The sequence below is a fragment of the Uloborus diversus genome, chromosome 10 (assembly GCF_026930045.1).
Source record: "Uloborus diversus isolate 005 chromosome 10, Udiv.v.3.1, whole genome shotgun sequence".
Lineage (NCBI taxonomy): Eukaryota > Metazoa > Arthropoda > Arachnida > Araneae > Uloboridae > Uloborus > Uloborus diversus.
This window is the reverse complement of record NC_072740.1, coordinates 53931144-53945637: the sequence shown is the minus strand read 5'-3', so window position 1 is coordinate 53945637 and position 14494 is coordinate 53931144. Positions and strand designations below refer to the sequence as shown.

General features: G+C 33.8%; 1 protein-coding gene across 2 annotated transcripts in view; it reads left to right on the top strand.

The window, feature by feature from the left end:
- LOC129231419 (thiol S-methyltransferase METTL7B-like) overlaps positions 1-11918 on the top strand; it is a 37870-nt gene extending 25952 nt beyond the window's left edge. Inside the window, exon 2 of one of the 2 annotated variants that reach the window (XM_054865730.1) lies at positions 11150-11918. In XM_054865730.1, the coding sequence (XP_054721705.1) occupies positions 11150-11386 (237 nt within the window). In that variant the 3' untranslated portion in view covers positions 11387-11918. The remainder of the gene's footprint in view (positions 1-11149) is intronic. The other variant, XM_054865729.1, reaches the window with a different exon arrangement.
- The last annotated feature ends 2576 nt before the right edge of the window (positions 11919-14494 follow it).

Below are 14494 nucleotides of genomic sequence, written 5' to 3'. Positions count from 1 at the left end.
AAATTGCGAAACTTTCCCTGTACATAGGATAAGAGATTTTCGAGCAAGGGCGCCCATATACAAAATTTTAAGGGGGGGGGGGAGGTCTCAAATTTTCCCCATGGTTTAGAATATTTTCCGCTTGGAAACAGATTTCAGTACAGATTAGAGATATTAAGATTTAACATTTTTAATAACTTATTCATTAATGGCTAGAAAAGAAATTTTTATATATTTTTGCAAAGAAAAAAGCACTAAAAGCAAGGAAGTTCTCATTTCTAAGGGGGGGAGGCTTGAGCCCCCCCTGCCCCCTATATGGGCGCCCTTGTTTTCGAGTGCTATTACAACACAACGTTTTTTCGAACACTGGAATAAAAAAAACTATACATACGAACGTTCAGCTCTCACAATGAAATTTCCTACTTCTATTAACTCTTCAAAAAGATGTTTACATAATAATTCATCTTTCTTTTTTTTTTTTTCTAATCGTGGATTGTATAATGTGGACATGAAATAATTGCAAGCTTTCGGATAAGCAAACTTTTATTTGACAAGAAAAGTGATATTAATTTATTTCAAGAGAATCATGTTATGCTGTAATACAATCATATAAGATTCACGTAATAGAATTTGAAGCTTTCAACTAAGTTCTTCAATACAAGCAGTAGACTAGTTTGGTTAAAGGGTTATCTTCGTCGAATATGCTTAAGTATTTCTGTATGGTTCGAATGCGAGTCTAATATAATTTTTCCGCGAAAAAATTCTTCCCTTTCGAATGCTCGAAAAGTGATAAATAAATAAGAAAAGACATCCCCAAACTTTTTTCTTCCGGCCCTTCACTTGATTAGGCGTAATAACATATTACAAGTTAAAATGTAAGAAAAAAAATCTTTTTTTTTTGTAAATGTTGAAATTGTCTTATTGCAAACAATGCTCGGAAAAAAAGATCATTTCCGGAATCGGCGATACATTATAACCAACCACATTTCAAAATTTAAGAGACAAAGCACAAAAAACATTTCTTCGAGTTTGCTTTCTCAACGTATTAATAAAAGTAAATAAATTGTCAATCACGTTGATGGGCGAATTGTTTCGCAGTAGTATCAATATTTGCTTCAGAACAAACGTAACGCAATGACAGATTCTGAACTTAGTATAATATTCGGTTGTTTTCAGCCGTTATTTATTATTGAGCTGTTTCTGTGAGAGGTGCTAAAATTATTCTCACTCCTTGTTAAAGCCCCCCTCCCCCTCAATTCCTCAAATGAAATGACCATACGTGGACAATGTTTTTCTATTCTTCCTCTTTTTCTACACAGTGAGTTTCGTTTTGTGCAAAGCAGGACATAGTGAATGAGAGGAAGAATCTCACAAAATTTGCCATTTTTCGCAATGGATTTTTAACATATAGGCTAAAAAAAACTGCATTTTTTATTCTGAATTTGGAATTTTTTTTTAGAAGTAGAGGAAATTCATCTTGCAGATAACATAAAAAGAACAGTGAAAAACAGAGAGAGAGAGTGCTCCAAAGAAGCTTTGCCGCATTTAATAAAATCACAAATATTTTACATACTATGTAATCAAGGTGGCTGAAGAAAGGAAATTTGTTGTGACAGCATGAAATATCCAGACAAATAATTTAAGAAATGCTGTGAAAAAGAAACTTCAGCCTCTTTTTACATCAAATTTCATGAGAATTTAAGGGGTTAATGGGCAAGAGGTAGGATCCCGCTTCTGGTTTTGGAGGGGCTCATTTCCTTGAGGAGGAAGAGGGAGGGTCAAAAGTGTCATTTGTGGGTATAAATCGGGAATCTTGGGCGAATTTTTAGAAATATGTATTCCCCCCCCCCAAAAAAAAGCAGCTTTTGGCTATCTTCGGTCACTTCAAAGGGTGGAGGTCATGACCTTCCGCGGCCTCCCTCTGGATCAGTGCCTGAATGAGCATCCTACCCCTTTTTTCCTATCAGTAACTTGTTTAGCAAAGTATGCGTAGTAGTTTAATTCTTTATTAACCAAGCACACAAAGTACTTGGTTGATTAATACTTGATAGATTTTAAGCATATAAAGCTGCCTGGGGACGTGAATCCACCTCAGCGGCAGCCAGAAATTTAATTTGAAATGACGTGACTCCATGTCACCAGTCACGAGTGTGTCAAGATAAAATCTTCAATCGGATTCCAGCTTCAAAATTTGAAAACAACCCTTCAATAACACATTTTATTTTAAATTGCCTTCAGTAACTTCACGAAACTACGAATGCCTTCGATAAATTATGCACAGGCTACAATTTTCCTCAATTTGCTTTTCCGCTTCTCCACTTGACTCCTGCCATTTTTTTAACGACTCGTAATGCTGCATCACATAAAACAAAGCAACGGGACGCAAAGAAGTTCTAAAACTGTTTGTTTTTCCTGCTTAAGATTGAAACTAGAAGGAAGTCATTAAGTCCAAAAAACCCCCCGCTGTTAGTTGCTCAAGCAAATCTAAAACGAAACCTATAATTATTTTCATAAGAAACTAACTTCCTTGAGAAGTCATTGGACCACTTTCGAAGCCCTTGACATAGAGATACAAAATTTTATATAATTCTTAACTCTATGTAGGTGAATTAAGTGTAGCAAAACGGTTGATTCAAGTTTATGGATCTTCAGTGAGATGATATAAAATGAATTTTGTCTGAAACGAGCATACTGTATTGCAAAAAATGTACGAGTGAAAAAATCCTTCAAATGAACGAACATGAAAAACTCCCCGTAGTTGAAAAACACACACACACTTAAATTGCTTTTAAAATCCTTTACTCTCTGTTTCAAGCAAAACCGCAACTTTCCATGAACTTCTTTTAAGAGTTTATCTTTTGAGGGGTATTGTAAGCCAAATATGATATTTACTTTGCTTTACAACTTTTTTTCCCACTTCATACTGATTTGTTAAAAGCTGTTGTTAGAAAATCGTTTGAAGAAAAATATCTGAAAACGTTACAACAAAACGGTTTACGTTTTAAAGTATTGTTTTTTTAGAAAAAATGAGTAATAAAATACTGATGTTAGGTTGTTTTTTTCTGCATTTCACTATAACCATCTGTACTTTAAAAAAAATAAATAAATAAATAAAAATAAAAAACTATTCATCAATGTAAAAACAAGCAATATTTAATTTATACCTTTCTCAAATTCTTTTACTTCAAGTTTCGCATGTTCAATGGCATGGATGAAGTTCAAACCGATGTTTATCGCTCCGAAGACTTCAAGGTAACCGTGTATAAACAAAACTCAACCATAACTAAGTAATGTCGAAAATAAAAGGGTGGGGGGGGGGGCATACTTCCCTCCTTGCCTCCCTCTGGATACTCCCTTGATGCGAATCCCGCCATTCCCTTGTGCGATGAAGTAAAAGCATAATTGTTTCTTCCTTTTTGTCAGTAATCGTATCTTTTATTGCCGCAGTTATTTTTCCTCTTGAAAGTATGAACTAATAATGCGGGCAAAAATGACAGATGAAATGCTTTTACACAGCAAAATGATCGTTAAATTAAACAAAGAAACTAAAATCCATAGTTCAATCAAAATTCGTTATAGCAAAATTTTAAACGGAAGCTACATTATCGAACACTGTCTTTACTATTAAACATTTAAAAACAATTTTGAAGGTATATACATTTGGAGACTTTTATCAAGATGTGTGGGAAAAATTCAAAACGTTACAATAAGCTTCAAGTAATAAACGATTACTTTTGTCTGGTTTTTGCTGAAATTCCCTTTTTTCGTGTTCTAGTTCATTTGAAATGTTATGACAGGTCCAGTCTAGATAATTCTATTTTTTTCTCTTGTTCAATCGATAAAACTGAAAAGGTACAGGCAACTATTTGGCATACTTTCTACGACCCCATAATTATTACGTATGACACTTGAAGAGAAAAAAGACCATTAATATAGTTAGACGAATAGTTTAAATATAATAGTTCTCTTTCATATCCCATTAGAATATAACGGATACCTTACACTTCAAAAAAAAAAGAAAAAAATGTGAAAGGAAGACATTTCACGATGAAGTCAGATATCCCCCAGGAGGAAGATGATGGTGCAGACTGTGTCATTAAAACTTTTAAGGGGTGTTTTTCGCGATATTTTTTCTTTTTTGGGGATTCTCATACTTGGGGAGTCTCCGATGTATTTGGGTGAGGGGGCAAGCTATTGCTCTCTTTTTTTTTTTGGGCGGGGGGACCTCTGATTAAGTAGATACGCTGTTCCCCCCAATTCCAGTGAAAAAGTCGTAATGGTATTTTATCTTTTTTCTTCATAACCTTGTCCGACTAATGCACTTTCCGACTTTTATCGTTGTTTTATCTTTCCGAGTTTTCACTGATATCTTTCTTATTTCGCGCAAAACTAGAAGCTTGAACACAACAGATGAGGATTGGTCATATTTAACATGATTTTTACTTTAAAATATTAACTAGAAACAACATTTTTTCCGTCTGGTATACCCTCTTCTCTGTAGCATTAATTACAATAAACAATTCATTTTTTGCTATAAATTAAATCCTAGTCATAATGTTTAAAATCTTAATACTCTCGTGTTTATTTACATACAAAAAAGATACTTCTGTTTGATCCTGTTCTAAATTTTTTTCAAATAACAGAACTGAGTATTATGAGCCGACATCGGTCACTACACATACATCGGTACCAATGAATATTTACAACTTATGTACCGTAGGTACCTTACATTAATTTTAAAACTTTTTAAAAAACTTAACATTAATTTTAAAACATGAGAGAACTAGTAATAAATATTTCATTTAAGTCTACAATTCATTTTTAGTTTTATTATTTTCCATTTTTTCTGCAGACTATTGCAATTTTTCTTTTCGAGGATTAAACCTGTTTCAAAATTAATGAAAATTTTAAAATGAATGGCGTTGCTTACTTTTGCGAGTGCCACGCCTATAGCCAAATTTGTACATTTGTAATAAATTTACAAGTAAATCGTTAAGGTATAAGATACGCATATTCAAATAACGGATTTAAGATTGTGGTGCATTACATGTATGAAATTAAAAGCATAATATACAATCTAGGTTATTGCAGTTTCCACTTCGACTCTCCCCCTAGCCTGGCCTAAGTTTTCAATATTCTTGAAGTTTTGCAGAACTTTATCAGTCTTCAGTATCGAATTAGCCAGTTAATCTATTGTAACAAATATATACATGTTATAATAATTCAAGGTACTGAATGGATATATACTGTATTGAGAAGTGTTTGGGGACATGGCGATTGAGGCATAATAAAATGCTTTACGTTTAAAGGGTATGAACGAGGGTGGGTCCCATAAATGCTGGACACACTGATTGATCACAATATTATGTCCTATTACACCCCTTGCAAGTTTATCCCAACATTTATGGGACATCTTGTAAGGTGCTGTCTATAAGTGATGTCACCTTTTTTTCAACATATTTTACCCCACTTCCCCCCTTTGTCACAAAGTATCACATTTCACCTTTCGGCCCTCCCCTTGTCACATGTCACGCTATTTTTCATAAGCATATTGTGATAAAAAATATGTCTAACTCTCTGCTACCACCTCCCTTTCCCTTGTTACAAACTGTCAACATTTCTTAACCCCCTTCCCCTCAAATAGTGACATTATTTGTGGACGACCCTATAGATTATTTTGCTTTAAACATTGGTGCGTTCGAGAATGTAATGTATATAAGCTATTTAACAATTGATCAAGCTTTTACAAATATCTTTGAGAATTCTCTTAAATATGTTCTTTTGAGCAAGCCAAATATCTATTTAGGGCTCTAAGCAGAGCTGAATAATTTTCCTTTTGACTAGAGCAAGCTACAAAACCGTACAATAACTGAAATCTTGTTTCATTTTTATGTTTTCTTAAAATTTTTGTTTAGTTCGAATAATTTTTAACTATACTGATCATCAAAATTGGCGAGACGGCCATCTGGGCCAATGCTTTAATTTCCGAAATAACTGCTTATTGACTATCGATCTCAAATTCTCGTTAATTGATAAAAAATTCAACTTTAATGAATTAATCAATTTTAATCGGGCTCGAGTTAATCCATCTTAAACGTGCTCTTTAGTTCTCATCATCATTGAGTCGACAAGCCATTGTGGGTCCTGGCCTTTTCCATAAGTTTCTTCCAGTTGGATCTATTTTTCGCTTGACTTCTCCAATTTTTTGGATTTAATAGTTTTGAGGTTTCTTTCCAAGCAATCTAGCCATCGAATTTCTGGTCTCAGACGTTTGCCAGTTGGTCTTGCATTTAAGATCATAAGTGGGATAGATTCAGAGGACATGCGAACTACATGACCTGCCCATCTCATTCTTTGCTCTTTAGTTCTAGCAGGCTTAAATTTCAGCACTTTTTAAAAATAACTTTATAATCCCACATTCAGAGCAAATAAGGGGCCATGCAATTCATTCTACTTATTTTTATGTATTTTATGACCTCGGGCTGTTTAGAGATTTGCTTAGTTCAAATTTGTATCTTCTATAAATATTTTCATTAACGCCGCCAAGAATAGTGAAGTAAGAAATAATAACGATTTAATTGCACAAATTGATGAATGAGCAATGAAATGGTCATTTCATCCATAAGCTCAATTCTTTTGCATTGAAAAAGACGTTCCTTGTAACGCCGAAACACGTGTCTGCAGTAATCTGCAACTTGTGCAGTTGAATCTTGGTTATTTCTTATCTCACTTTCAAGCACAAAGGTAATTTATGATCAAAGTGAAAAACCAACGTAAATAAAGCACAAATTTTGAAGAAAATACAGCATATAGCTATTTCAAGGCTACAATGGAGCCTCTTTATCATTGCAAAAACCTCCCCAACGCAACCGAAAGTCACGAGAGAACCGAGCGTTCTCTTGCGACTTTCGGTTGCGTTGGTGAGCTTTTTGCACTGATGAAGAGGTTCCATTGTAGCCTTGAAATAGCTATATGCTGTATTTTCTTCAAAATTTGTGCTTTATTTACGTTGGTATTTCACTTTAATCATATTGTAGCACAAAGCTTATATGATTATTTTTCATTTAACAAAGGTAATTTATTCGATTACCACCTAGAATACTTACTTCTAGGATTTTTCTTTGAGGAATTGATTTTTCAATATCAATTTGAAGAGTTATTTCTATTTATGTATTCCATCGTAGTAAGCTCTATTTTCCAAAAATAGCTAGTTCTGCATTCCAGGAATATTCTAGTACTAATAACTGATCCCAAGCAAGTGAAACTCGACGCAGTTTCAAATTCGTTGCTATCTATTTCAAAACAGGGTCTAATGTTCAGTTTAAAAAATGAAAAATTAAAAAAAAAAAAACCCATACGTTTTTTTTCATAGTTAATAGTTAACTCATTTGATTTGTAGCATGAACAATTCTCTCTTGCCAAAAAATTAATATAATTTATTCTAGTAAATCCTAAATTTCATTAAGATTAGGAAAAATACATCCTGGGCTTAATTTTGCTTAGAAGCTCACGGAAACTCAACCTGTGCTTTTTTCTCTTTTCAATTTTTGCATGTTGCGTGACATGTAAGCTGTTAATACTTAATAATACCGCATTAAAATATAAATAATACTTAATAATACCGCATTAAAATATAAATTCTGAAGTACCGGGTGGTCAAAAAATGAGTATTCATTTGAAAAATTTATGACACACGGAATTATATATGTAGCTAGAAAAAACTGTTTTTGCGCATCAGTGGGGGTGATTTTTCACTGTTTTTCGATAAAATTTGTATAGAGTGCACCCCCTTTGCACCCCCCCCCACCGGAAAAATTCGAAATGACGGGCCTGCTAAACACCAATAACTTTCCCTTTTCAATGAGCTTCCACTGGAGATACATACACAGTAGCGGATTTTAGGGGAGGGCAGGGGGCCCGTGCCCCCTCCCCCCAAAGGATAAATTAATTTCACTATCTTATTTATTACTTTTTAATTGACCTTTCTTTTGCAGTTTTTTTACATAGTTAATTTTAAAAGAACACAAAACACACACTGCATATTTTGAATAAAAGCATTTTTGTTGCCTAAAGAAATATTACTGGAGTCAGAGGCGCAGTGCTGCAGAATACATTTAACTCACTGGTTTTGAATTCAAGGGAGCGTGTTATCGCGATTCGTTCCACTAATTCTTATGAAGTTATGATTTTCTTTAAAAATTTAATTAAAAAAAACTCAAAGGTGAGGTATGGGTTTATCTAATATCCTTGCCCTCGTGTTATAATCATTATGACAATGTTCCTAAGTAAAGCCGCTTATTGTCTAGCATCTCGGTGACATTATATTGGGTTTAGTATTTAAATGGCTTGAAACGTTAAAGATGTTTTCCAGCCACATTCAAACTATATTAGTGCATAATATTCATGTACTTAGAAGTAGATTCATTGACCTGAAGGAATCCTATATAAAAAAAAAATCAAACACGCACATTTAAAAATAAAGTCTTTAAAACTTTGGAAACGTCGAAGCCGGCGGAGGGGGGGGGGGGCTATTAAGTTTCCCGTGCCCCCTCCAAAAGATTTTTCTGTATCCGCCCCTGTACGTGCACTTTCAAAATCAGTGATAAAGTTACTGGAGCTGATAAATTTTGAAATTGAAGAAACCGTCAAATTATTCTTGAATGCCTCTTTTTTTGTTTTGTTTAATTTTAATTTTTTTTTTTTTTTTGGAATGTGAGAGAGAGGAGCAGTTGTGCCCTAGCTTGTCTGGGACACACTGTAGCAGTAATAAAAGGGTAGTGGCTCCATCTATTGGGAGATTCGTTGTTTGGTGAAATAATTTAGTATTTATACCCACACATGAGTGAAAAGAGAAAGTGAAATTGGATGATAAATGAACGCCAGAGTAGCATACCTATGGGGTCTAGCGCCACACCCGGAACTTTAAGAAATTGCACCTCCCCTACTGTCGCCAACATGGGAAGTCACCGAAGGTCATTGTGACCCCCCCCCCCCCCCCAAAAAAATGGAACATTTTGATTAATTGACTTGAAAAACAGGAGATGGCATTGTAAGTTTTTTCTTATTTTCTTTTTACTTCCCTTTACAAAAAAGGAAGTATTGTATTCGTAAAAAAATTTTCACTCAAAAATCGACCTTAATTTCCGTTTTAAAACTCACCCCCGAATGAATGTTGAGTTTTTTTTTCGACTCGACCACAGGTGGATAAGTACCTAAGAACGTATAAACACCCGAAATATCCATTTTGACATTCCCTCCGAATTAATTACAACGACTTTTCTCGTGACGTCTGTATGTACGTATGTATGTCGCATTACTCAAGAACGGTATGTGCTAGAAAGTTTAAATTTGGTACGTAGACTCCTAGTGGGGTCTAGTTATGCACCTCTCCTTTTGGTTGCATTCGGGTGTTTCTAAAGGGGTCTTTTGCCCCTTTTGGGGGGTAAATCATTGTTAATTTCGATGTAAACTCAAGTGGTGTTATCATTTGGCGGACATCTGGCGATATATCGCCAGTCTTTTGGTCGCCAAGTTTGGTCGCCAACTTGGTGACAAATTTGGCGATTTTTTTAAAAATGTGATTTTAATTAGGCCACTGTTGGTGATATTTAGAGAGTAAACTATTGAATCACATTAAAATTGCCAGTAATAGGGAAATGGCGTTAAATTGGAGTAAAAGGAAGTCATGAGAGAACTTTGAAGGGGATTACAAGAAATGTTGCGTTCTGCGAAAACTCATGCTTTCATGGGGTCAGTCAAGGTTCAGCATAATAAGCACGCTGCTAAACGCACGGTAGGAAGCTAGTTTTACATAAAAAAGCTTTTCATTTTTTCATGAAAAAAAAAAAAAAAACAGTATGAAAACGAAAAAAAAAAAAAGCTAGTATACTAAGTTGCAATGTGCGAACAAAAAACAAATGAAATTTTGTTTTTTAGATGCATGTATATGTGAAGATAAGGCTTTTCTCTTTTGCACCAACCTCTAGTTACTGATCTCCGTTCGTGTTCGAGATTCTAATCAAAGGAATACATGAAAAAAAAAAAAAAAAAAAAAAAAAAAAAAAAAATTAGGAGTCTCTTCAAAAAAGACGGTTTTTATTTTTATTTCCTAACTAGCTGCATTGCCCGGATTTCAGGGTCTACTTCGAAAATAAGTTTTAAGTGACGTTCAGCAATCAGGCTGCAATTATAGAAAAAAAATCTGGGTTCAATTATAGACAAAAAAAAATACTGTAAAATTTCCCGTCAAAATAATCATTCTCAAAGAAAGAAAACGGCAAATCAAAAGTTCCCGAAAAAATTAAACGCAACCTTCCATAAATAAAACTAAAATCCGAAAAAAAAAGAAGAAAAATCGCCAAATATTAATAAAAAGGGGAAATTTTTTACCTCAAAACAAAAACAAAATTTATTTAGTCACAACCGATGAAAAAAAAAATTGGCAACCTTCTGAACGCTAATTTAAAATGAGATCGCGCTAACGATAATTTTCCGATTTAAATTTCTGTTCCATTAGGCTTAGCAGAGTGCTTTTTAATTTTTTCCCGGTGATTTTACAGCTTTCTTTTTTTTTGATTCGAAAGAAATGAATGAACTCTGGGGTTTTTTGGCGCGCTTTTGAATTGCGCCAAAACCGAACTGATCGGATAATTATTTAGGGTGGAAAGAACCATTTAATGCCATTTTCGGGTCCTAAAATTAAAATTCGAACAGTTCGGTTTTTCTCGGGCGTTCAAACCCTACGTTCCTTCTCGGGTGCCCAATTACCTCCCTGCCAAATTTGGTCGAGATCCGACGTAAACTCATGCTCTTTCAGGATATTTTTATGAAAAATAGGTGATATGTGAAAAAGGGGGAAGAAGGTAATGTCAGGTGTGACACATGAGGGAGGAGGTCAAAAATGGTGAAAACATGTGGCATTTATGAACAGTCCCTTGGCAGTAATTTCTCTTGACTCTGGCTGTGTTAGCGTTGCATCATTTCGTATAGTTTAAGAAAAGATGCATTGATAATTCAAAAAAAAAAAAAAAAAAAAGCGCAAAAGAAATTAAATTGTAAAGTTATCGCTGTAGAACTAGGAGCAGCGATTAGTACTGACTGCTTATAAATTCTTTTACTTCATTCGTTCTTAACATGTTGATGTTGCTGATTATGGAAATTTTATTTTCAGGGAGGAAAATATGCATTTGTGGAGCATATTGGATATCCGGAAAACAGCATAGTTTTTTCATTGCAAAGGCTTCTGTCTCCTCTTTGGGAAATGTTCTTCAATGGTTGTAGTCTGTGTCGTCATCCTCTTACTTTCTTGAAAAAGTCTTCTTTTGCTACTATAAGTTATCGAACAATATATCCTCAAAAACGATTGCCGCATATACGTCCTATAACATATGGTGTGTGCTCCAAATGATATTGAGTACATTAGCTCTTTTTATACAAAACATCTGAATGTCATTGCAGGCTAGATGACGGAGGTTCTCTGTGGCTAACTTGTTCATTTTCCACTATACGAAGAACAAAGCTTGTGTCATACATTTTTAAACTAGGTGGTAAGCTATTTGAAGATGTGATCATTTCATTGACATATTAATCAAAAAAGATTTTTGTGTGATTTTTCGTTTTGTGTTTGTGTAACCATGTGCTGATGTGCTCTTGAAAAGTTGCAGCACTGTACAGATTCCTTTTTTTTTTTTTTTGGTAATGAGAAGCTGAAATCTTAATACTATTTTGGATGAATTGGAAGCAACGAACTAAAGTTTTTATATTTTTTGTATGAGTTATATTGTACATAAATCATATTTTAAATTACATGTGTATATGCGTATTTTTTAACGTATGATTAGAAATTTTTCCAAAATTCTCAATTTTTTTTTTTTCCTCGTGTAACTGTTTCCGCTTTAAAATGTTACAAATTTTCAAGAAATGTCGCTACTTTATTATGTTAATTTATATCTTTTTAAAACCCTATACTTATAGGAATATTGTAGATTCTTTTTATTTTCATTGAAGATCATTGCTAATTTTTGACAGAATAAACGGATAATTTAAGATAAATCAACAAGGTTCGTCATTTCAAAGTTTTCCGGGGGAGGGAGAATAAGGGTGTATACTCATATCGTCGCTGAAAAGACGAATGGGCGTATCTCACTTTTCAGCATTTTGCAGAAAACCGTTTTAAAGATTTCCAGTTTATTGTATCGCTTGAGAACCGCCACCAGTGTGAGGGACTGTAACTTCTTTAGTATTCATTGTAGATATACGCCATTGGTCATATTATAAAATAGACTTCGGACATTTCTGTGGTGGCCATAACTCATTTTTCGATTTTTTTGAGATACACTCATTCGTTATTTTAGCGACGATATACTCAAAACTCAGGCATTTTATTTAAAAAAACCCTTCAAAATACGTGTAACAATACATGCATTATGATTTACAATCTCGAGGGAGGGAACCAACTTCCCCCTGATTGTTCAAATGACGGGTCTGATTCTTGTTTAAAAATGGCTATAACGTGCTTGGCACAAATTTTGATCTTGTTGAAATTTTGAGCAGTTGCATAAAATTTTCCTCAAAGCATCAAAAAGAGAACAAGTGTTTTAACAGCTGTAATTAATCAAAGCATCACTAACTTTGTATCCGAGTTGGGCAAATTTTAATTGCATTGACAATTAAACATTAACAGTTGATTAATTGGTAAACGTAACCACAACAACTAACAATTGATCAATTGTAAGTGTGGAAAATTACAATTAATTGTTAATTGTAGTTTTCCACAGTTAACAATTAATTGTTAGTTGTAGTTTACCACAATTAGTTAATTGTAGTTTACTACAATTAACAATTGTCGATTGTTCTGTGAATTTTAATTAAAACTAACTCATAAAAAAATTACTGATTTTGTACAATATATTCTACACACGACAGGTCTATCTGGGACGTGGACGCTAAACGGGTACCATATTACTATCTAACTATTTAAATACACATGTTAGCAACAAATAAAATATCAGTAACTTTCAGTAAATTACCGCCCAATAGCCAGGGCTAAAGCAGAAATATATGAAATACTAGAGTTGAACAGAACCATTGCTTCGGTCACTCGTCTGGTCTGCGCTAATTCTATATCAGCTACCAGTTTGTTTGGCACTCTTGGCTTCCTTAAGACGTTTTTCATCTCCAGTTCAGTCACTTTCTTATGCCGGGCTGATGCGTGCTAATAAGCACGAAACTGCAGTCCTCGGCTGGAAATGACTGAGCTGGCGGTGTATTTCATGTATCAGTAACTTTATTACGAGCCAATAAATTATTTAATGCAGCATATGACTTTTCTCAAAAAATCTTAATGGCTCCAGCAAAATATCCTCAAAAAAGGTATATTTCAATTAAAAATTAAAAAAAAAGTCCTTACTAGTAAAAGTCAGAAGAACATCTGAGGGAAATTACAGAACTGCATCTTAATTACACGATTAAAAAAAAATAAATAAACAGAGCGGTCTCTGAGATCTTACGTCCCCTGTTATGTCCTTTCCGATTTCCCCTGTTACAGGTTATACTATAAAACAATGATCTGCACAATTTTAAAACACTTAATTAAAACACAAACATATGTGTGTGGAAAAAACTTGCCAAGACGAGAATAGTTCAAGCGGCGAGCGAGCAATCAACACTGAACGAAAATACGAATTCGAATAATACTTTGAACTCTGAACGCTGCGCTGTACCTATGAATACGTTAAGTTAATTGTTATTTTTCAATTGTTTTATGAAACAATTAAAACTTAATTGCAATTATTTTAATTGTGAAAAGCGATTAACGTACATTAATTAAATTAATTGCAAAGTACAATTAATAGTTTAAATTGCATTTAATTTAACTGCAATTACTTTTTTAATCAATTAAAAAGGCAATTGAAAAAATAATTGATTAATGCCCAACACTGCTTTATATGCATCTTTCAAAAATGTCACTTTTTGCAGCTGTATAATATTTGTCACATGATCGGTCTCCCACAAGGATTGCAATTTCCTCAGATTCCTTCCTTTATTTTGTCCTCTCTGTATTCAAATAATACATACTACCAAAGTGGAAAATAGGCGTATTTATTTTATAGAATAAGCTTTCGAAAAAATTAGTTTCTCTTTCACATGTGAAAAATAGTAAGATACAGTTTAGTACAAAATTGGCCTCCAGTCGAAAAATGTTAGTACTGAAAAAATTATCTTTCGTTTGCCTGTGAGATCTGTTCAAAAATACTTCACTGTCGAGGTCTGTTATCTGCGTACATGGAAAAGCTTTTCATTTTTCTCCATTTGTAGTTACGTTCTGTGTAACCAAAAGTATTGGGATACTTTCAAAAATTCATTTTTACGGAATTCACGAGAAGTACGTTACCAATTTTTGTCACATAAAAGGTATGCTTCAGCAGTCATTTTTCAATAAAAATTAAATCACCCATTCATTAAGGGGAATGAGAAACAAATTGAGGGAAACGAATTTTTTGTTATCTTCCTTCAT